At 32.3% G+C, this 24,823-nt stretch overlaps 1 protein-coding gene across 50 annotated transcripts in view; it reads left to right on the top strand.

Moving 5' to 3' along the window:
- Positions 1 to 24,823, top strand: part of LOC120931788 (mucin-19-like) — a 584,870-nt gene that overhangs the window by 293,348 nt on the left and 266,699 nt on the right. For 39 of the 50 annotated variants that reach the window (XM_040343590.1, XM_040343599.1, XM_040343603.1 and 36 more), the window contains 14 exons: positions 1,373 to 1,404; positions 1,892 to 1,930; positions 2,516 to 2,551; positions 4,219 to 4,254; positions 5,925 to 5,960; positions 7,911 to 7,946; positions 9,614 to 9,649; positions 11,313 to 11,348; positions 13,015 to 13,050; positions 14,719 to 14,754; positions 18,124 to 18,159; positions 19,826 to 19,861; positions 21,529 to 21,564; positions 23,235 to 23,270. In XM_040343590.1, coding sequence (XP_040199524.1) covers positions 1,373 to 1,404; positions 1,892 to 1,930; positions 2,516 to 2,551; positions 4,219 to 4,254; positions 5,925 to 5,960; positions 7,911 to 7,946; positions 9,614 to 9,649; positions 11,313 to 11,348; positions 13,015 to 13,050; positions 14,719 to 14,754; positions 18,124 to 18,159; positions 19,826 to 19,861; positions 21,529 to 21,564; positions 23,235 to 23,270 — 503 coding nt within the window. The remainder of the gene's footprint in view (positions 1 to 1,372; positions 1,405 to 1,891; positions 1,931 to 2,515; positions 2,552 to 4,218; positions 4,255 to 5,924; positions 5,961 to 7,910; positions 7,947 to 9,613; positions 9,650 to 11,312; positions 11,349 to 13,014; positions 13,051 to 14,718; positions 14,755 to 18,123; positions 18,160 to 19,825; positions 19,862 to 21,528; positions 21,565 to 23,234; positions 23,271 to 24,823) is intronic. The other 11 variants (XM_040343605.1, XM_040343588.1, XM_040343597.1 and 8 more) reach the window with 9 other exon arrangements.

Genomic DNA, 24,823 nt, shown 5'->3' with positions numbered 1-24,823 from the left:
ACACTAGAGCCAGGGAGAAAAACAGACAAACACACAAAACTGCTGCCATGTAATATACAATATAAAAGTATACATCACCTCACATGGCATCACCCACAACCATGCCTGGATACAGAAGATGCTGCTGCACAGTTCCAGGGCATTTATGGCCAACTGCTAATAGCTAGGCTCTTAAGCCATACTGCTGCTTTGCCTGCCACTGGCCAGGCTTAAGCTCTTCATGGCACCACATCCATTGCCCTTCTCCATCCAGAAGATGCTTCTGCATGGGTCCAGGGTTTTTATGACCACCTGCTAATAGCTAGGCTCTTAGGCCATACTGCCACTTCGGCTGCCAATTATCAGGCTTAAACTCTTCATGGCACCTCATCCATTGCCCTTCTCCACCCTGCTGATAGCTGGGCACTGCTGGAGACTCCACATATCTTCTGGGGCACAGCTTTCCGAGCAACCAGGCCTTGGGAAAATAGTTTTTTTTTTTTACCCAGTGGTCACAAAGATGAAAATTAAAAACATGGCAGAGGTTCAAACCATTTTCTAGTCTGTGAAAAACAAACAAAAATAGATTTACATGTGATTAATATCTATATGTAAATATATTGTAAATTGATAAAATAGGTAGGTATGCCTGCATACCTTTTTCTGTTACAGTTGTGATAATTCTACAAATTATCTATAGCATGCCATGTTCGGAGATCCAGTAATTGCATGAAAATGCTGTATAAAGCTGTAATGTCTTAAATTAAAACCAGGATAAAATTAAAGATTTAGTAAATATTTTGCTATCAGCGAATTTGGTTTAATTACTCTAGCAAGTTAATATAGTGCGAAAAACTGTAACAACTATGATGGTGTGGCAGTTGTGACAACATCAAGACACAAGTTTTATATGCACATGAATGTTGGCAGGTGCAATGGAGCTGTAATCTAAAACTCCTGGTGTTTTCCCATGGACGGGGAGCCATAGGTGGTACATACAGTATAGCTGGGCATAGAAGTCCATGGCCATAGAACTTCTGTGCACTGAAAATACATCATATGCATGGGTAAATGCTGATGGAAAAACCTATGTAACAGCACGTAAGTGCGTACAGGCATTTCCCCTAACAGGAAACTTCAATGTAAAGGAAATATGCAATGGAGCATCAGCATATACTGCACATGAGTACAAGCATGTACAGCCATGCACTTATATGACAGGTTGTACAAGTCCACTTTCCTTGGAAAATTTCAATAATTTAATGCTAGAATTTCTGGGTGATTGCAAACGTTCATGTGCATGTGCCCATGTTATATATTTAATCACATTTTTGTTTTGTAATTTACCTTAAACGTGAATTATTAATAAAAATCATCTTTTTTTTCACTTTAGCTATTGTAGTAAAGGACATGTTATTTTCCAAGGTGAGCACATGTTTTATTTTACTTAACCCAATAAAAAAACATATCTGTCGAGTAAATAAAATCCATTCATTTTGACAATTAGTTCATGAAGAATGAACTCATACATGGCAGTTTCTATGTAACAATAGAATGCAAAGTTGCTTGCTGTCAGGTGAATGCCAGTGGGCTAATTTTTGGGGCCTGTACTGGCCGACACTTACTTATGTATCCGGTGAATGCCTAATGTACCACCAGCCACAGAATACAAAGTTGTTTGCTGTCAGGTGAACGCCTGTGGGCTAATTTTTTGGACCTGTAATGGTCGACACTTACTTTTGTATCCGGTGAATAGCTTAATGTACCTCCAGCCACAGAATACAAAGTTGTTTGCGGTCAGGTGAACGCCTGTTGGCTAATTTTTGGGGTCTGGTGTATGGCGTTGTGAATTATTGTAAATAAATCAACAATTTTATGTCATTTAATAGCAGAATTGTTTTTTTCTTTTTAGAAGAAGAAAAGGAAACAACAAAAGCCCCATCTGTAGAAGGTATGTATGTGCAAGAAAAAAGTGTATTTTGGCATTGGACAAGGAGAATTAAACTTTCATCAATCTTCTACATGGCCAGGGTCTTCTAAAAAAGTTTTTATTTTTTAAACATTATGGGACTAAAACAAATATTATCTATGTGTTTTCTCCTCTGAATGAATAGACTTTTAATACAGGCACTTTATTCAGCAGAGGAGCATAAGAAAAATATACATGTTTGTAATAAGAGGTAACATGTATGGATTTCAGAGAATACTAAAGGAAATTAGCACTATTGGTAACATTTATTTGCTAATTTCTTCTAACAACCCCTTCAATTGTTAAATTGTTTCTCTTGTTAAAAAAGCAATGTCTATTTTCGGTGTTTCCTCAGCTCCATTTAGTGACCAAAATGTGGTATTTTATTTCTGCCATAATAAAAGAAGCATTCATTGAGAAGAGAAAACAAACTTAAGAAAATGAGCAATTCTGAAACTCACACAGAATGAACATGCAGATTGAGATGGTGTATGACGTTGTGAATTTTTGTTAATAAATCAACTCTTTTATGTCATTTAATAGCAGAATTTTTTTTCTTTTCATTAGGAGAAATGGAAACAACAAAAGCCCCATCTGTAGAAGGTATGTATGTGCAAGAAAAAAGTGTATTTTGGCATTGGACAAGGAGAATTAAACTTTCATCAATCTTCTACATGGCCAGGGTGCAATATTACTAAGCAGGGAACACACTATTTGTTGGAATTTAATACTTTTAGCATTCAAAAATAAATTAAATGTGCAGTGATGTCATCAACTAGAGCCTATTTGAATATCTTTCAAATGGCACATGTTTAAGATATATTAACCATACCTAAAGGTAAGACTTACTATAAGCCTACCTGTAGGTAGAAACTTTAAGTTTACTACCACTTTAACATAATTCAGATTTTAAAATTAAAAATCGTGTTGGGACTGCACAATCCAGCACAACATCTCTTATGCTATATCAAACTGCAAAAAATACAACATTGTTGATGGGACTTTGAAGGTGCTGCTATCGTTTTCTAACACAAACAAGTATAAAAAAAATCTTTGAACTTTGTATTTTAGTTACGTAAAACTGATCTTTTGAGCCTTTCAAAAACCTTATTTGTAAGCCTCCACAAATAATTGGAGGCTTACAAGTGGAGGCTTGCCAAAATAAGTGTCTCCTTGGAAGATTTCCTTTTTATTCCTGTTCTAGTTATAACTATAAATATGAGCTCCTGCCTTACTTTCAATCCAGGGGCAATGGCCACTAGAAAAAATTGAAAAGATAATCTCCATAGTGGTGACGTAGACAATAATATAAACCTGAAAGAGGTTGTAATCCTTTCTAACTCTGAAAACATGTAAAAAGAAAAATGGAAATAGATGGAGTTAACTTATGTTAAAATATATTGAGTATTTATAATTTACTATAGATAGATAAACCTATAGGCTATCTTCTGTAATTGTTGTGTATTGTATCTACTTTGACTTACTGCATTGAGGTGCCATTTTAAATGAAGAGCTCTGCAATGTACTAGTACATGTAAAGGGCATTAATTTGCATTGGAGACATGTGCACATAACCAGAATGCAAAAGCTTAATTCATCTCTAAAACACATTCAGACATAGGGCAAATAGAGCCAATATCATTTTTTTTTCACAAACGTTTTTAAAAGTTTTTCCCACAAAAACAATCTTTAGCAAATCTTAACATGGTTCCCTTGTCAAAAAACAGGATTTTTTGGTTCTGTATCTTCAGGCTTTCTTCTTATTCTTCTAAAAAAGTTTTTATTTTTTTAAACATTATGGGACTAAAACAAATATTATCTATGTGTTTTCTCCTCTGAATGAATAGTCTTTTAATACAGGCACTTTATTCAGCAGAGGAGTATAAGAAAAATATACATGTTTGTAATAAGAGGTAACATGTATGGATTTCAGAGAATACTAAAGGAAATTAGCACTATTGGTAACATTTATTTGCTAATTTCTTCTAACAACCCCTTCAATTGTTAAATTGTTTCTCTTGTTAAAAAAGCAATGTCTATTTTCGGTGTTTCCTCAGCTCCATTTAGTGACCAAAATGTGGTATTTTATTTCTGCCATAATAAAAGAAGCATTCATTGAGAAGAGAAAACAAACTTAAGAAAATGAGCAATTCTGAAACTCACACAGAATGAACATGCAGATTGAGATGGTGTATGGCGTTGTGAATATTTGTTAATAAATCAACTCTTTTATGTCATTTAATAGCAGAATTTTTTTTTCTTTTCAATAGGAGTAAAGGAAACAACAAAAGCCCCATCTGTAGAAGGTATGTATGTGCAAGAAAAAAGTGTATTTTGGCATGGGACAAGGAGAATTAAACTTTCATCAATCTTCTACATGGCCAGGGTCCAATAGAACTAAGCAGGGAACAAACTATTTGTTGGAATTTAATACTTTTAGCATTCAAAAATAAATTAAATGTGCAGTGATGTCATCACCTAGAGGCTATTTGAATATCTTTCAAATGGCACATGTTTAGGATATATTAACCGTACCTAAAGGTAAGACTTACTATAAGCCTACCTGTAGGTAGAAACTTTAAGTTTACTACCACTTTAACATAATTCAGATTTTAAAATTAAAACTCGTGTTGGGACTGCACAATCCAGCACAACATCTCTTATGCTATATCAAACTGCAAAAAATACAACATTGTTGATGGGACTTTGAAGGTGCTGCTATCGTTTTCTAACACAAACAAGTATAAAAAAAATCTTTGAACTTTGTATTTTAGTTACGTAAAACTGATCTTTTGAGCCTTTCAAAAACCTTATTTGTAAGCCTCCACAAATAATTGGAGGCTTACAAGTGGAGGCTTGCCAAAATAAGTGTCTCCTTGGAAGATTTCCTTTTTATTCCTGTTCTAGTTATAACTATAAATATGAGCTCCTGCCTTACTTTCAATCCAGGGGCAATGGCCACTAGAAAAAATAGAAAAGATAATCTCCATAGTGGTGACGTAGACAATAATATAAACCTGAAAGAGGTTGTAATCCTTTCTAACTCTGAAAAAATGTAAAAAGAAAAATGGTAATAGATGGAGCTAACTTATGTTAAAATATATTGAGTATTTATAATTTACTATAGATAGATAAACCTATAGGCTATCTTCTGTAATTGTTGTGTATTGTATCTACTTTGACTTACTGTATTGAGGTGCCATTTTAAATGAAGAGCTCTGCAATGTACTAGTACATGTACAGGGCATTAATTTGCATTGGAGACATGTGCACGTAACCAGAATGCAAAAGCTTGATTCATCTCTAAAACACATTCAGACATAGGGCAAATAGAGCCAATATAATTTTTTATTTTTTCACAAACGTTTTTAAAAGTTTTTCCCACAAAAACAATCTTTAGCAAATCTTAACATGGTTCCCTTGTCAAAAAACAGGATTTTTTTGTTCTGTATCTTCAGGCTTTCTTCTTATTCTTCTAAAAAAGTTTTTATTTTTTAAACATTATGGGACTAAAACAAATATTATCTATGTGTTTTCTCCTCTGAATGAATAGACTTTTAATACAGGCACTTTATTCAGCAGAGGAGCATAAGAAAAATATACATGTTTGTAATAAGAGGTAACATGTATGGATTTCAGAGAATACTAAAGGAAATTAGAACTATTGGTAACATTTATTTGCTAATTTCTTCTAACAACCCCTTCAATTGTTAAATTGTTTCTCTTGTTAAAAAAGCAATGTCTATTTTCGGTGTTTCCTCAGCTCCATTTAGTGACCAAAATGTGGTATTTTATTTCTGCCATAATAAAAGAAGCATTCATTGAGAAGAGAAAACAAACTTAAGAAAACGAGCAATTTCGAATCTCACACAGAATGAACATGCAGATTGAGATGGTGTATGGCGTTGTGAATTTTTGTTAATAAATCAACTCTTTTATGTCATTTAATAGCAGAATTTGTTTTTCTTTTCATTAGGAGAAATGGAAACAACAAAAGCCCCATCTGTAGAAGGTATGTATGTGCAAGAAAAAAGTGTATTTTGGCATTGGACAAGGAGAATTAAACTTTCATCAATCTTCTACATGGCCAGGGTGCAATATTACTAAGCAGGGAACACACTATTTGTTGGAATTTAATACTTTTAGCATTCAAAAATAAATTAAATGTGCAGTGATGTCATCAACTAGAGCCTATTTGAATATCTTTCAAATGGCACATGTTTAAGATATATTAACCATACCTAAAGGTAAGACTTAGGCCTCGTACACACGACAGAGAAACTCGACGTGCTTGGCACGTCGAGTTCCTCGTCTCGTTTTGGGATGAAGCCGCCGAAGAGCTCGGCGGGCCGCCTTCTCCTATAGAACAACGCGGCCAACGAGAAAATAGAGAACATGTTCTCTATTTTCTCGTCGAGCTCCTCGGCGGCTCCATCGAGCCAAAACTGTACAGACGACAGAGATTCTCGGCAGAATCCGGGTTTTGACCGAGTTTCTCGGCGAATTCTGCCGAGAATCTCTGTCGTGTGTACGAGGCCTTACTATAAGCCTACCTGTAGGTAGAAACTTTAAGTTTACTACCACTTTAACATAATTCAGATTTTAAAATTAAAAATCGTGTTGGGACTGCACAATCCAGCACAACATCTCTTATGCTATATCAAACTGCAAAAAATACAACATTGTTGATGGGACTTTGAAGGTGCTGCTATCGTTTTCTAACACAAACAAGTATAAAAAAAATCTTTGAACTTTGTATTTTAGTTATGTAAAACTGATCTTTTGAGCCTTTCAAAAACCTTATTTGTAAGCCTCCACAAATAATTGGAGGCTTACAAGTGGAGGCTTGCCAAAATAAGTGTCTCCTTGGAAGATTTCCTTTTTATTCCTGTTCTAGTTATAACTATAAATATGAGCTCCTGCCTTACTTTCAATCCAGGGGCAATGGCCACTAGAAAAAATAGAAAAGATAATCTCCATAGTGGTGACGTAGACAATAATATAAACCTGAAAGAGGTTGTAATCCTTTCTAACTCTGAAAAAATGTAAAAAGAAAAATGGTAATAGATGGAGCTAACTTATGTTAAAATATATTGAGTATTTATAATTTACTATAGATAGATAAACCTATAGGCTATCTTCTGTAATTGTTGTGTATTGTATCTACTTTGACTTACTGCATTGAGGTGCCATTTTAAATGAAGAGCTCTGCAATGTACTAGTACATGTAAAGGGCATTAATTTGCATTGGAGACATGTGCACATAACCAGAATGCAAAAGCTTAATTCATCTCTAAAACACATTCAGACATAGGGCAAATAGAGCCAATATCATTTTTTTTTCACAAACGTTTTTAAAAGTTTTTCCCACAAAAACAATCTTTAGCAAATCTTAACATGGTTCCCTTGTCAAAAAACAGGATTTTTTGGTTCTGTATCTTCAGGCTTTCTTCTTATTCTTCTAAAAAAGTTTTTATTTTTTTAAACATTATGGGACTAAAACAAATATTATCTATGTGTTTTCTCCTCTGAATGAATAGTCTTTTAATACAGGCACTTTATTCAGGAGAGTAGTATAAGAAAAATATACATGTTTGTAATAAGAGGTAACATGTATGGATTTCAGAGAATACTAAAGGAAATTAGCACTATTGGTAACATTTATTTGCTAATTTCTTCTAACAACCCCTTCAATTGTTAAATTGTTTCTCTTGTTAAAAAAGCAATGTCTATATCCGGTGTTTCCTCAGCTCCATTTAGTGACCAAAATGTGGTATTTTATTTCTGCCATAATAAAAGAAGCATTCATTGAGAAGAGAAAACAAACTTAAGAAAATGAGCAATTCCGAAACTCACACAGAATGAACATGCAGATTGAGATGGTGTATGGCGTTGTGAATATTTGTTAATAAATCAACTCTTTTATGTCATTTAATAGCAGATTTTTTTTTCTTTTCAATAGGAGTAAAGGAAACAACAAAAGCCCCATCTGTAGAAGGTATGTATGTGCAAGAAAAAAGTGTATTTTGGCATTGGACAAGGAGAATTAAACTTTCATCAATCTTCTACATGGCCAGGGTCCAATAGAACTAAGCAGGGAACAAACTATTTGTTGGAATTTAATACTTTTAGCATTCAAAAATAAATTAAATGTGCAGTGATGTCATCACCTAGAGGCTATTTGAATATCTTTCAAATGGCACATGTTTAGGATATATTAACCGTACCTAAAGGTAAGACTTACTATAAGCCTACCTGTAGGTATAAACTTTAAGTTTACTACCACTTTAACATAATTCAAATTTTAAAATTAAAACTTGTGTTGGGACTGCACAATCCAGCACAACATCTCTTATGCTATATCAAACTGCAAAAAATACAACATTGTTGATGGGACTTTGAAGGTGCTGCTATCGTTTTCTAACACAAACAAGTATATACAATCTTTGAACTTTGTATTTTAGTTATGTAAAACTGATCTTTTGAGCCTTTCAAAAACCTTATTTGTAGGCCTCCACAAATAATTGGAGGCTTACAAGTGGAGGCTTGCCAAAATAAGTGTCTCCTTGGAAGATTTCCTTTTTATTCCTGTTCTAGTTATAACTATAAATATGAGCTCCTGCCTTACTTTCAATCCAGGGGCAATGGCCACTAGAAAAAATAGAAAAGATAATCTCCATAGTGGTGACGTAGACAATAATATAAACCTGAAAGAGGTTGTAATCCTTTCTAACTCTGAAAAAATGTAAAAAGAAAAATGGTAATAGATGGAGCTAACTTATGTTAAAATATATTGAGTATTTATAATTTACTATAGATAGATAAACCTATAGGCTATCTTCTGTAATTGTTGTGTATTGTATCTACTTTGACTTACTGTATTGAGGTGCCATTTTAAATGAAGAGCTCTGCAATGTACTAGTACATGTACAGGGCATTAATTTGCATTGGAGACATGTGCACGTAACCAGAATGCAAAAGCTTGATTCATCTCTAAAACACATTCAGACATAGGGCAAATAGAGCCAATATAATTTTTTATTTTTTCACAAACGTTTTTAAAAGTTTTTCCCACAAAAACAATCTTTAGCAAATCTTAACATGGTTCCCTTGTCAAAAAACAGGATTTTTTTGTTCTGTATCTTCAGGCTTTCTTCTTATTCTTCTAAAAAAGTTTTTATTTTTTAAACATTATGGGACTAAAACAAATATTATCTATGTGTTTTCTCCTCTGAATGAATAGACTTTTAATACAGGCACTTTATTCAGCAGAGGAGCATAAGAAAAATATACATGTTTGTAATAAGAGGTAACATGTATGGATTTCAGAGAATACTAAAGGAAATTAGAACTATTGGTAACATTTATTTGCTAATTTCTTCTAACAACCCCTTCAATTGTTAAATTGTTTCTCTTGTTAAAAAAGCAATGTCTATTTTCGGTGTTTCCTCAGCTCCATTTAGTGACCAAAATGTGGTATTTTATTTCTGCCATAATAAAAAAAGCATTCATTGAGAAGAGAAAACAAACTTAAGAAAACAAGCAATTTCGAATCTCACACAGAATGAACATGCAGATTGAGATGGTGTATGGCGTTGTGAATTTTTGTTAATAAATCAACTCTTTTATGTCATTTAATAGCAGAATTTTTTTTCTTTTCATTAGGAGAAATGGAAACAACAAAAGCCCCATCTGTAGAAGGTATGTATGTGCAAGAAAAAAGTGTATTTTGGCATTGGACAAGGAGAATTAAACTTTCATCAATCTTCTACATGGCCAGGGTGCAATATTACTAAGCAGGGAACACACTATTTGTTGGAATTTAATACTTTTAGCATTCAAAAATAAATTAAATGTGCAGTGATGTCATCAACTAGAGCCTATTTGAATATCTTTCAAATGGCACATGTTTAAGATATATTAACCATACCTAAAGGTAAGACTTACTATAAGCCTACCTGTAGGTAGAAACTTTAAGTTTACTACCACTTTAACATAATTCAGATTTTAAAATTAAAAATCGTGTTGGGACTGCACAATCCAGCACAACATCTCTTATGCTATATCAAACTGCAAAAAATACAACATTGTTGATGGTACTTTGAAGGTGCTGCTATCGTTTTCTAACACAAACAAGTATAAAAAAAATCTTTGAACTTTGTATTTTAGTTACGTAAAACTGATCTTTTGAGCCTTTCAAAAACCTTATTTGTAAGCCTCCACAAATAATTGGAGGCTTACAAGTGGAGGCTTGCCAAAATAAGTGTCTCCTTGGAAGATTTCCTTTTTATTCCTGTTCTAGTTATAACTATAAATATGAGCTCCTGCCTTACTTTCAATCCAGGGGCAATGGCCACTAGAAAAATTGAAAAGATAATCTCCATAGTGGTGACGTAGACAATAATATAAACCTGAAAGAGGTTGTAATCCTTTCTAACTCTGAAAAAATGTAAAAAGAAAAATGGTAATAGATGGAGCTAACTTATGTTAAAATATATTGAGTATTTATAATTTACTATAGATAGATAAACCTATAGGCTATCTTCTGTAATTGTTGTGTATTGTATCTACTTTGACTTACTGCATTGAGGTGCCATTTTAAATGAAGAGCTCTGCAATGTACTAGTACATGTAAAGGGCATTAATTTGCATTGGAGACATGTGCACATAACCAGAATGCAAAAGCTTAATTCATCTCTAAAACACATTCAGACATAGGGCAAATAGAGCCAATATCATTTTTTTTCACAAACGTTTTTAAAAGTTTTTCCCACAAAAACAATCTTTAGCAAATCTTAACATGGTTCCCTTGTCAAAAAACAGGATTTTTTTGTTCTGTATCTTCAGGCTTTCTTCTTATTCTTCTAAAAAAGTTTTTATTTTTTAAACATTATGGGACTAAAACAAATATTATCTATGTGTTTTCTCCTCTGAATGAATAGACTTTTAATACAGGCACTTTATTCAGCAGAGGAGCATAAGAAAAATATACATGTTTGTAATAAGAGGTAACATGTATGGATTTCAGAGAATACTAAAGGAAATTAGAACTATTGGTAACATTTATTTGCTAATTTCTTCTAACAACCCCTTCAATTGTTAAATTGTTTCTCTTGTTAAAAAAGCAATGTCTATTTTCGGTGTTTCCTCAGCTCCATTTAGTGACCAAAATGTGGTATTTTATTTCTGCCATAATAAAAAAAGCATTCATTGAGAAGAGAAAACAAACTTAAGAAAACAAGCAATTTCGAATCTCACACAGAATGAACATGCAGATTGAGATGGTGTATGGCGTTGTGAATTTTTGTTAATAAATCAACTCTTTTATGTCATTTAATAGCAGAATTTTTTTTCTTTTCATTAGGAGAAATGGAAACAACAAAAGCCCCATCTGTAGAAGGTATGTATGTGCAAGAAAAAAGTGTATTTTGGCATTGGACAAGGAGAATTAAACTTTCATCAATCTTCTACATGGCCAGGGTGCAATATTACTAAGCAGGGAACACACTATTTGTTGGAATTTAATACTTTTAGCATTCAAAAATAAATTAAATGTGCAGTGATGTCATCAACTAGAGCCTATTTGAATATCTTTCAAATGGCACATGTTTAAGATATATTAACCATACCTAAAGGTAAGACTTACTATAAGCCTACCTGTAGGTAGAAACTTTAAGTTTACTACCACTTTAACATAATTCAGATTTTAAAATTAAAAATCGTGTTGGGACTGCACAATCCAGCACAACATCTCTTATGCTATATCAAACTGCAAAAAATACAACATTGTTGATGGTACTTTGAAGGTGCTGCTATCGTTTTCTAACACAAACAAGTATAAAAAAAATCTTTGAACTTTGTATTTTAGTTACGTAAAACTGATCTTTTGAGCCTTTCAAAAACCTTATTTGTAAGCCTCCACAAATAATTGGAGGCTTACAAGTGGAGGCTTGCCAAAATAAGTGTCTCCTTGGAAGATTTCCTTTTTATTCCTGTTCTAGTTATAACTATAAATATGAGCTCCTGCCTTACTTTCAATCCAGGGGCAATGCCCACTAGAAAAATTGAAAAGATAATCTCCATAGTGGTGACGTAGACAATAATATAAACCTGAAAGAGGTTGTAATCCTTTCTAACTCTGAGAAAATGTAAAAAGAAAAATGGTAATAGATGGAGCTAACTTATGTTAAAATATATTGAGTATTTATAATTTACTATAGATAGATAAACCTATAGGCTATCTTCTGTAATTGTTGTGTATTGTATCTACTTTGACTTACTGCATTGAGGTGCCATTTTAAATGAAGAGCTCTGCAATGTACTAGTACATGTAAAGGGCATTAATTTGCATTGGAGACATGTGCACATAACCAGAATGCAAAAGCTTAATTCATCTCTAAAACACATTCAGACATAGGGCAAATAGAGCCAATATCATTTTTTTTTCACAAACGTTTTTAAAAGTTTTTCCCACAAAAACAATCTTTAGCAAATCTTAACATGGTTCCCTTGTCAAAAAACAGGATTTTTTGGTTCTGTATCTTCAGGCTTTCTTCTTATTCTTCTAAAACAGTTTTTATTTTTTTAAACATTATGGGACTAAAACAAATATTATCTATGTGTTTTCTCCTCTGAATGAATAGTCTTTTAATACAGGCACTTTATTCAGCAGAGGAGTATAAGAAAAATATACATGTTTGTAATAAGAGGTAACATGTATGGATTTCAGAGAATACTAAAGGAAATTAGCACTATTGGTAACATTTATTTGCTAATTTCTTCTAACAACCCCTTCAATTGTTAAATTGTTTCTCTTGTTAAAAAAGCAATGTCTATTTTCGGTGTTTCCTCAGCTCCATTTAGTGACCAAAATGTGGTATTTTTTTTCTGCCATAATAAAAGAAGCATTCATTGAGAAGAGAAAACAAACTTAAGAAAACGAGCAATTTCGAAACTCACACAGAATGAACATGCAGATTGAGATGGTGTATGGCGTTGTGAATTTTTGTTAATAAATCAACACTTTTATGTCATTTAATAGCAGATTTTTTTTTTCTTTTCATTAGGAGAAATGGAAACAACAAAAGCCCCATCTGTAGAAGGTATGTATGTGCAAGAAAAAAGTGTATTTTGGCATTGGACAAGGAGAATTAAACTTTCAATCTTCTACATGGCCAGGGTGCAATATTACTAAGCAGGGAACACACTATTTGTTGGAATTTAATACTTTTAGCATTCAAAAATAAATTAAATGTGCAGTGATGTCATCAACTAGAGCCTATTTGAATATCTTTCAAATGGCACATGTTTAGGATATATTAACCGTACCTAAAGGTAAGACTTACTATAAGCCTACCTGTAGGTAGAAACTTTAAGTTTACTACCACTTTAACATAATTCAGATTTTAAAATTAAAACTCGTGTTGGGACTGCACAATCCAGCACAACATCTCTTATGCTATATCAAACTGCAAAAAATACAACATTGTTGATGGGACTTTGAAGGTGCTGCTATCGTTTTCTAACACAAACAAGTATAAAAAAAATCTTTGAACTTTGTATTTTAGTTACGTAAAACTGATCTTTTGAGCCTTTCAAAAACCTTATTTGTAAGCCTCCACAAATAATTGGAGGCTTACAAGTGGAGGCTTGCCAAAATAAGTGTCTCCTTGGAAGATTTCCTTTTTATTCCTGTTCTAGTTATAACTATAAATATGAGCTCCTGCCTTACTTTCAATCCAGGGGCAATGGCCACTAGAAAAAATTGAAAAGATAATCTCCATAGTGGTGACGTACACAATAATATAAACCTGAAAGAGGTTGTAATCCTTTCTAACTCTGAAAAATGTAAAAAGAAAAATGGTAATAGATGGAGCTAACTTATGTTAAAATATATTGAGTATTAATAATAATATACTATAGATAGATAAACCTATAGGCTATCTTCTGTAATTGTTGTGTATTGTATCTACTTTGACTTACTGCATTGAGGTGCCATTTTAAATGAACAGCTCTGCAATGTACTAGTACATGTAAAGTGCATTAATTTGCATTGGAGACATGTGCACGTAACCACAATGCAAATGCTTGATTCATCTCTAAAACACATTCAGACATAGGGCAAATAGAGCCAATATCATTTTTTATTTTTTCACAAACGTTTTTAAAAGTTTTTCCCACAAAAACAATCTTTAGCAAATCTTAACATGGTTCCCTTGTCAAAAAACAGGATTTTTTTGTTCTGTATCTTCAGGCGTTCTTCTTATTCTTCTAAAAAAGTTTTTATTTTTTAAACATTATGGGACTAAAACAAATATTATCTATGTGTTTTCTCCTCTGAATGAATAGTCTTTTAATATAGGCACTTTATTCAGCAGAGGAGTATAAGAAAAATATAAATGTTTGTAATAAGAGGTAACATGTATGGATTTCAGAGAATACTAAAGGAAATTAGCACTATTGGTAACATTTATTTGCTAATTTCTTCTAACAACCCCTTCAATTGTTAAATTGTTTCTCTTGTTTAAAAAGCAATGTCTATTTTCGGTGTTTCCTCAGCTCCATTTAGTGACCAAAATGTGGTATTTTATTTCTGCCATAATAAAAGAAGCATTCATTGAGAAGAGAAAACAAACTTAAGAAAATGAGCAATTCCGAAACTCACACAGAATGAACATGCAGATTGAGATGGTGTATGGCGTTGTGAATATTTGTTAATAAATCAACTCTTTTATGTCATTTAATAGCAGAATTTTTTTTCTTTTCAATAGGAGTAAAGGAAACAACAAAAGCCCCATCTGTAGAAGGTATGTATGTGCAAGAAAAAAGTGTATTTTGGCATTGGACAAGAAGAATTAAACTTTCATCAATCTTCTACATGGCCAGGGTCCAATGTAACTAAGCAGGGAACAAACTATTTGTTGGAATTTAATACTTTTAGCATTCAAAAATAAATTAAATGTGCAGTGATGTCATCACCTAGAGGCTATTTGAATATCTTTCAAATGGCACATGTTTAGGATATTTTAACCATACCTAAAGGTAAGACTTACTATAAGCCTACCTGTAGTTATAAACTTTAAGTTTACTACCACTTTAACATAATTCAGATTTTAAAATTAAAACTCGTGTTGGGACTGCACAATCCAGCACAACATCTCTTATGCTATATCAAACTGCAAAAATACAACATTGTTGATGGGACTTTGAAGGTGCTGCTATCGTTTTCTAACACAAACAAGTATAAAAAAAATCTTTGAACTTTGTATTTTAGTTACGTAAACCTGATCTTTTGAGCCTTTCAAAAACCTTATTTGAAAGCCTCCACAAATAATTGGAGGCTTACAAGCGGAGGCTTGCCAAAATAAGTGTCTCCTTTGAAGATTTCCTTTTTATTCCTGTTCTAGTTAAAACTATAAAGATGAGCTCCTGCCTTACTTTCAATCCAGGGGCAATGGCCACTAGAAAAAATAGAAAAGATAATCTCCATAGTGGTGATGTAGACAATAATATAAACCTGAACGAGGTTGTAATCCTTTCTAACTCTGAAAAAATGGAAAAAGAAAAATGGTAATAGATGGAGCTAACTTATGTTAAAATATACTGAGTATTAATAATAATATACTATAGATAGATAAACCTATAGGCTATCTTCTGTAATTGTTGTGTATTGTATCTACTTTGACTTACTGCATTGAGGTGCCATTTTAAATGAAGAGCTCTGCAATGTACTAGTACATGTAAAGGGCATTAATTTGCATTGGAGACATGTGCACGTAACCACAATGCAAAAGCTTGATTCATCTCTAAAACACATTCAGACATAGGGCAAATAGAGCCAATATCATTTTTTTTTCACAAACGTTTTTAAAAGTTTTTCCCACAAAAACAATCTTTAGCAAATCTTAACATGGTTCCCTTGTCAAAAAACAGGATTTTTTTGTTCTGTATCTTCAGGCTTTCTTCTTATTCTTCTAAAAAAGTTTTTATTTTTTAAACATTATGGGACTAAAACAAATATTATCTATGTGTTTTCTCCTCTGAATGAATAGTCTTTTAATACAGGCACTTTATTCAGCAGAGGAGTATAAGAAAAATATACATGTTTGTAATAAGAGGTAACATGTATGGATTTCAGAGAATACTAAAGGAAATTAGCACTATTGGTAACATTTATTTGCTAATTTCTTCTAACAACCCCTTCAATTGTTAAATTGTTTCTCTTGTTAAAAAAGCAATGTCTATTTTCGGTGTTTCCTCAGCTTCATTTAGTGTCCAAAATGTGGTATTTTATTTCTGCCATAATAAAAGAAGCATTCATTGAGAAGAGAAAACAAACTTAAGAAAATGAGCAATTCCGAAACTCACACAGAATGAACATGCAGATTGAGATGGTGTATGGCGTTGTGAATATTTGTTAATAAATCAACTCTTTTATGTCATTTAATAGCAGAATTTTTTTTCTTTTCAATAGGAGTAAAGGAAACAACAAAAGCCCCATCTGTAGAAGGTATGTATGTGCAAGAAAAAAGTGTATTTTGGCATTGGACAAGAAGAATTAAACTTTCATCAATCTTCTACATGGCCAGGGTCCAATGTAACTAAGCAGGGAACAAACTATTTGTTGGAATTTAATACTTTTAGCATTCAAAAATAAATTAAATGTGCAGTGATGTCATCACCTAGAGGCTATTTGAATATCTTTCAAATGGCACATGTTTAGGATATTTTAACCGTACCTAAAGGTAAGACTTACTATAAGCCTACCTGTAGGTAGAAACTTTAAGTTTACTACCACTTTAACATAATTCAGATTTTAAAATTAAAACTTGTGTTGGGACTGCACAATCCAGCACAACATCTCTTATGCTATATCAAACTGCAAAAAATACAACATTGTTAATGGGACTTTGAAGGTGCTGCTATCGTTTTCTAACACAAACAAGTATAAAAAAAATGTTTGAACTTTGTATTTTAGTTACATAAAACTGATCTTTTGAGCCTTTCAAAAACCTTATTTGTAAGCCTCCACAAATAATTGGAGACTTACAAGTGGAGGCTTGCCAAAATAAGTGTCTTCTTGGAAGATTTCCTTTTTATTCCTGTTCTAGTTATAACTATAAATATGAGCTCCTGCCTTACTTTCAATCCAGGGGCAATGGCCACTAGAAAAAATTTAAAATATAATCTCCATAGTGGTGACGTAGACAATAATATAAACCTGAAAGAGGTTGTAATCCTTTCTAACTCTGAAAAAATTTAAAAAGAAAAATGGTAATAGATGGAGCTAACTTATGTTAAAATATATTGAGTATTTATAATTTACTATAGATAGATAAACCTATAGGCTATCTTCTGTAATTGTTGTGTATTGTATCTACTTTGACTTACTGCATTGAGGTGCCATTTTAAATGAAGATCTCTGCAATGTACTAGTACATGTAAAGGGCATTAATTTGCATTGGAGACATGTGCACATAACCAGAATGCAAAAGCTTAATTCATCTCTAAAACACATTCAGACATAGGGCAAATAGAGCCAATATCATTTTTTTTTTCACAAACGTTTTTAAAAGTTTTTCCCACAAAAACAATCTTTAGCAAATCTTAACATGGTTCCCTTGTCAAAAAACAGGATTTTTTTGTTCTGTATCTTCAGGCTTTCTTCTTATTCTTCTAAAAAAGTTTTTATTTTTTAAACATTATGGGACTAAAACAAATATTATCTATGTGTTTTCTCCTCTGAATGAATAGTCTTTTAATACAGGCACTTTATTCAGCAGAGGAGTATAAGAAAAATATAAATGTTTGTAATAAGAGGTAACATGTATGGATTTCAGAGAATACTAAAGGAAATTAGCACTATTGGTAACATTTATTTGCTCATTTCTTCTAACAACCCCGTCAATTGTTAAATTGTTTCTCTTGTTAAAAAAGCAATGTCTATTTTCGGTGTTTCCTCAGCTCCATTTAGTGACCAAAATGTGGTATTTTTTTTCTGCCATAATAAAAGAAGCATTCATTGAGAAGAGAAAACAAACTTAAGAAAACGAGCAATTTCGAAACTCACACAGAATGAACATGCAGATTGAGATGGTGTATGGCGTTGTGAATTTTTGTTAATAAATCAACACTTTTATGTCATTTAATAGCAGATTTTTTTTTCTTTTCATTAGGAGAAATGGAAACAACAAAAGCCCCATCTGTAGAAGGTATGTATGTGCAAGAAAAAAGTGTATTTTGGCATTGGACAAGGAGAATTAAACTTTCATCAATCTTCTACATGGCCAGGGTCCAATAGAACTAAGCAGGGAACAAACTATTTGTTGGAATTTAATACTTTTAGCATTCAAAAATAAATTAAATGTGCAGTGATGTCATCACCTAGAGGCTATTTGAATATCTTTCAAATGGCACATGTTTAGGATATTTTAACCGTACCTAAAGGTAAGACTTACTATAAGCCTACCTGTAGGTAGAAACTTTAAGTTTACTACCACTTTAACATAATTCAGATTTTAAAATTAAAACTTGTGTTGGGACTGCACAATCCAGCACAACATCTCTTATGCTATATCAAACTGCAAAAAATACAACATTGTTAATGGGACTTTGAAGGTGCTGCTATCGTTTTCTAACACAAACAAGTATAAAAAAAATGTTTGAACTTTGTATTTTAGTTACATAAAACTGATCTTTTGAGCCTTTCAAAAACCTTATTTGTAAGCCTCCACAAATAATTGGAGACTTACAAGTGGAGGCTTGCCAAAATAAGTGTCTTCTTGGAAGATTTCCTTTTTATTCCTGTTCTAGTTATAACTATAAATATGAGCTCCTGCCTTACTTTCAATCCAGGGGCAATGGCCACTAGAAAAAATTTAAAATATAATCTCCATAGTGGTGACGTAGACAATAATATAAACCTGAAAGAGGTTGTAATCCTTTCTAACTCTGAAAAAATTTAAAAAGAAAAATGGTAATAGATGGAGCTAACTTATGTTAAAATATATTGAGTATTTATAATTTACTATAGATAGATAAACCTATAGGCTATCTTCTGTAATTGTTGTGTATTGTATCTACTTTGACTTACTGCATTGAGGTGCCATTTTAAATGAAGATCTCTGCAATGTACTAGTACATGTAAAGGGCATTAATTTGCATTGGAGACATGTGCACATAACCAGAATGCAAAAGCTTAATTCATCTCTAAAACACATTCAGACATAGGGCAAATAGAGCCAATATCATTTTTTTTTTCACAAACGTTTTTAAAAGTTTTTCCCACAAAAACAATCTTTAGCAAATCTTAACATGGTTCCCTTGTCAAAAAACAGGATTTTTTTGTTCTGTATCTTCAGGCTTTCTTCTTATTCTTCTAAAAAAGTTTTTATTTTTTAAACATTATGGGACTAAAACAAATATTATCTATGTGTTTTCTCCTCTGAATGAATAGTCTTTTAATACAGGCACTTTATTCAGCAGAGGAGTATAAGAAAAATATAAATGTTTGTAATAAGAGGTAACATGTATGGATTTCAGAGAATACTAAAGGAAATTAGCACTATTGGTAACATTTATTTGCTCATTTCTTCTAACAACCCCGTCAATTGTTAAATTGTTTCTCTTGTTAAAAAAGCAATGTCTATTTTCGGTGTTTCCTCAGCTCCATTTAGTGACCAAAATGTGGTATTTTTTTTCTGCCATAATAAAAGAAGCATTCATTGAGAAGAGAAAACAAACTTAAGAAAACGAGCAATTTCGAAACTCACACAGAATGAACATGCAGATTGAGATGGTGTATGGCGTTGTGAATTTTTGTTAATAAATCAACACTTTTATGTCATTTAATAGCAGATTTTTTTTTCTTTTCATTAGGAGAAATGGAAACAACAAAAGCCCCATCTGTAGAAGGTATGTATGTGCAAGAAAAAAGTGTATTTTGGCATTGGACAAGGAGAATTAAACTTTCATCAATCTTCTACATGGCCAGGGTCCAATAGAACTAAGCAGGGAACAAACTATTTGTTGGAATGTAATACTTTTAGCATTCAAAAATAAATTAAATGTGCAGTGATGTCATCACCTAGAGGCTATTTGAATATCTTTCAAATGGCACATGTTTAGGATATATTAACCGTACCTAAAGGTAAGACTTACTATAAGCCTACCTGTAGGTAGAAACTTTAAGTTTACTACCACTTTAACATAATTCAGATTTTAAAATTAAAACTTGTGTTGGGACTGCACAATCCAGCACAACATCTCTTATGCTATATCAAACTGCAAAAAATACAACATTGTTGATGGGCCTATGAAGGTGCTGCTATCGTTTTCTAACACAAACAAGTATATACAATCTTTGAACTTTGTATTTTAGTTACGTAAAACTGATCTTTTGAGCCTTTCAAAAACCTTATTTGTAGGCCTCCACAAATAATTGGAGGCTTACAAGTGGAGGCTTGCCAAAATAAGTGTCTCCTTGGAAGATTTCCTTTTTATTCCTGTTCTAGTTATAACTATAAATATGAGCTCCTGCCTTACTTTCAATCCAGGGGCAATGGCCACTAGAAAAAATAGAAAAGATAATCTCCATAGTGGTGACGTAGACAATAATATAAACCTGAAAGAGGTTGTAATCCTTTCTAACTCTGAAAAAATGTAAAAAGAAAAATGGTAATAGATGGAGCTAACTTATGTTAAAATATATTGAGTATTTATAATTTACTATAGATAGATAAACCTATAGGCTATCTTCTGTAATTGTTGTGTATTGTATCTACTTTGACTTACTGTATTGAGGTGCCATTTTAAATGAAGAGCTCTGCAATGTACTAGTACATGTACAGGGCATTAATTTGCATTGGAGACATGTGCACGTAACCAGAATGCAAAAGCTTGATTCATCTCTAAAACACATTCAGACATAGGGCAAATAGAGCCAATATAATTTTTTATTTTTTCACAAATGTTTTTAAAAGTTTTAACCACAAAAACAATCTTTAGCAAATCTTAACATGGTTCCCTTGTCAAAAAACAGGATTTTTTTGTTCTGTATCTTCAGGCTTTCTTCTTATTCTTCTAAAAAAGTTTTTATTTTTTAAACATTATGGGACTAAAACAAATATTATCTATGTGTTTTCTCCTCTGAATGAATAGTCTTTTAATATAGGCACTTTATTCAGCAGAGGAGTATAAGAAAAATATACATGTTTGTAATAAGAGGTAACATGTATGGATTTCAGAGAATACTAAAGGAAATTAGCACTATTGGTAACATTTATTTGCTCATTTCTTCTAACAACCCCGTCAATTGTTAAATTGTTTCTCTTGTTAAAAAAGCAATGTCTATTTTCGGTGTTTCCTCAGCTCCATTTAGTGACCAAAATGTGGTATTTTTTTTCTGCCATAATAAAAGAAGCATTCATTGAGAAGAGAAAACAAACTTAAGAAAACGAGCAATTTCGAAACTCACACAGAATGAACATGCAGATTGAGATGGTGTATGGCGTTGTGAATTTTTGTTAATAAATCAACACTTTTATGTCATTTAATAGCAGATTTTTTTTTCTTTTCATTAGGAGAAATGGAAACAACAAAAGCCCCATCTGTAGAAGGTATGTATGTGCAAGAAAAAAGTGTATTTTGGCATTGGACAAGGAGAATTAAACTTTCATCAATCTTCTACATGGCCAGGGTCCAATAGAACTAAGCAGGGAACAAACTATTTGTTGGAATTTAATACTTTTAGCATTCAAAAATAAATTAAATGTGCAGTGATGTCATCACCTAGAGGCTATTTGAATATCTTTCAAATGGCACATGTTTAGGATATATTAACCGTACCAAAAGGTAAGACTTACTATAAGCTTACCTGTAGGTAGAAACTTTAAGTTTACTACCACTTTAACATAATTCAGATTTTAAAATTAAAACTTGTGTTGGGACTGCACAATCCAGCACAACATCTCTTATGCTATATCAAACTGCAAAAAATACAACATTGTTGATGGGCCTATGAAGGTGCTGCTATCGTTTTCTAACACAAACAAGTATATACAATCTTTGAACTTTGTATTTTAGTTACGTAAACCTGATCTTTTGAGCCTTTCAAAACCCTTATTTGAAAGCCTCCACAAATAATTGGAGGCTTACAAGCGGAGGCTTGCCAAAATAAGTGTCTCCTTGGAAGATTTCCTTTTTATTCCTGTTCTAGTTAAAACTATAAATATGAGCTCCTGCCTTACTTTCAATCCAGGGGCAATGGCCACTAGAAAAAATAGAAAAGATAATCTCCATGGTGGTGATGTAGACAATAATATAAACCTGAACGAGGTTGTAATCCTTTCTAACTCTGAAAAAATGTAAAAAGAAAAATGGTAATAGATGGAGCTAACTTATGTTAAAATATATTGAGTATTAATAATAATATACTATAGATAGATAAACCTATTGGCTATCTTCTGTAATTGTTGTGTATTGTATCTACTTTGACTTACTGCATTAAGGTGCCATTTTAAATGAAGAGCTCTGCAATGTACTTGTACATGTAAAGAGCATTAATTTGCATTGGAGACATGTGCACGTAACCACAATGCAAAAGCTTGATTCATCTCTAAAACACATTCAGACATAAGGCAAATAGAGCCAATATAATTTTTTATTTTTTCACAAACGTTTTTAAAAGTTTTTCCCACAAAAACAATCTTTAGCAAATCTTAACATGGTTCCCTTGTCAAAAAACAGGATTTTTTTGTTCTGTATCTTCAGGCTTTCTTCTTATTCTTCTAAAAAAGTTTTTATTTTTTAAACATTATGGGACTAAAACAAATATTATCTATGTGTTTTCTCCTCTGAATGAATAGACTTTTAATACAGGCACTTTATTCAGCAGAGGAGCATAAGAAAAATATACATGTTTGTAATAAGAGGTAACATGTATGGATTTCAGAGAATACTAAAGGAAATTAGCACTATTGGTAACATTTATTTGCTAATTTCTTCTAACAACCCCTTCAATTGTTAAATTGTTTCTCTTGTTAAAAAAGCAATGTCTATTTTCAGTGTTTCCTCAGCTCCATTTAGTGACCAAAATGTGGTATTTTATTTCTGCCATAATAAAAGAAGCATTCATTGAGAAGAGAAAACAAACTTAAGAAAACGAGCAATTTCGAATCTCACACAGAATGAACATGCAGATTGAGATGGTGTATGGCGTTGTGAATTTTTGTTAATAAATCAACTCTTTTATGTCATTTAATAGCAGAATTTTTTTTCTTTTCATTAGGAGAAATGGAAACAACAAAAGCCCCATCTGTAGAAGGTATGTATGTGCAAGAAAAAAGTGTATTTTGGCATTGGACAAGGAGAATTAAACTTTCAATCTTCTACATGGCCAGGGTGCAATATTACTAAGCAGGGAACACACTATTTGTTGGAATTTAATACTTTTAGCATTCAAAAATAAATTAAATGTGCAGTGATGTCATCAACTAGAGCCTATTTGAATATCTTTCAAATGGCACATGTTTAGGATATATTAACCGTACCTAAAGGTAAGACTTACTATAAGCCTACCTGTAGGTAGAAACTTTAAGTTTACTACCACTTTAACATAATTCAGATTTTAAAATTAAAACTCGTGTTGGGACTGCACAATCCAGCACAACATCTCTTATGCTATATCAAACTGCAAAAAATACAACATTGTTGATGGGACTTTGAAGGTGCTGCTATCGTTTTCTAACACAAACAAGTATAAAAAAAATCTTTGAACTTTGTATTTTAGTTACGTAAAACTGATCTTTTGAGCCTTTCAAAAACCTTATTTGTAAGCCTCCACAAATAATTGGAGGCTTACAAGTGGAGGCTTGCCAAAATAAGTGTCTCCTTGGAAGATTTCCTTTTTATTCCTGTTCTAGTTATAACTATAAATATGAGCTCCTGCCTTACTTTCAATCCAGGGGCAATGGCCACTAGAAAAAATTGAAAAGATAATCTCCATAGTGGTGACGTACACAATAATATAAACCTGAAAGAGGTTGTAATCCTTTCTAACTCTGAAAAATGTAAAAAGAAAAATGGTAATAGATGGAGCTAACTTATGTTAAAATATATTGAGTATTAATAATAATATACTATAGATAGATAAACCTATAGGCTATCTTCTGTAATTGTTGTGTATTGTATCTACTTTGACTTACTGCATTGAGGTGCCATTTTAAATGAACAGCTCTGCAATGTACTAGTACATGTAAAGTGCATTAATTTGCATTGGAGACATGTGCACGTAACCACAATGCAAATGCTTGATTCATCTCTAAAACACATTCAGACATAGGGCAAATAGAGCCAATATCATTTTTTATTTTTTCACAAACGTTTTTAAAAGTTTTTCCCACAAAAACAATCTTTAGCAAATCTTAACATGGTTCCCTTGTCAAAAAACAGGATTTTTTTGTTCTGTATCTTCAGGCGTTCTTCTTATTCTTCTAAAAAAGTTTTTATTTTTTAAACATTATGGGACTAAAACAAATATTATCTATGTGTTTTCTCCTCTGAATGAATAGTCTTTTAATATAGGCACTTTATTCAGCAGAGGAGCATAAGAAAAATATATATGTTTGTAATAAGAGGTAACATGTATGGATTTCAGAGAATACTAAAGGAAATTAGCACTATTGGTAACATTTATTTGCTAATTTCTTCTAACAACCCCTTCAATTGTTAAATTGTTTCTCTTGTTAAAAAAGCAATGTCTATTTTCGGTGTTTCCTCAGCTCCATTTAGTGACCAAAATGTGGTATTTTATTTCTGCCATAATAAAAGAAGCATTCATTGAGAAGAGAAAACAAACTTAAGAAAATGAGCAATTCC

Source organism: Rana temporaria, chromosome 3 (assembly GCF_905171775.1).
Source record: "Rana temporaria chromosome 3, aRanTem1.1, whole genome shotgun sequence".
In the NCBI taxonomy this organism is placed as follows: domain Eukaryota; kingdom Metazoa; phylum Chordata; class Amphibia; order Anura; family Ranidae; genus Rana; species Rana temporaria.
This window is presented reverse-complemented; position numbering and strand designations above follow the sequence as displayed.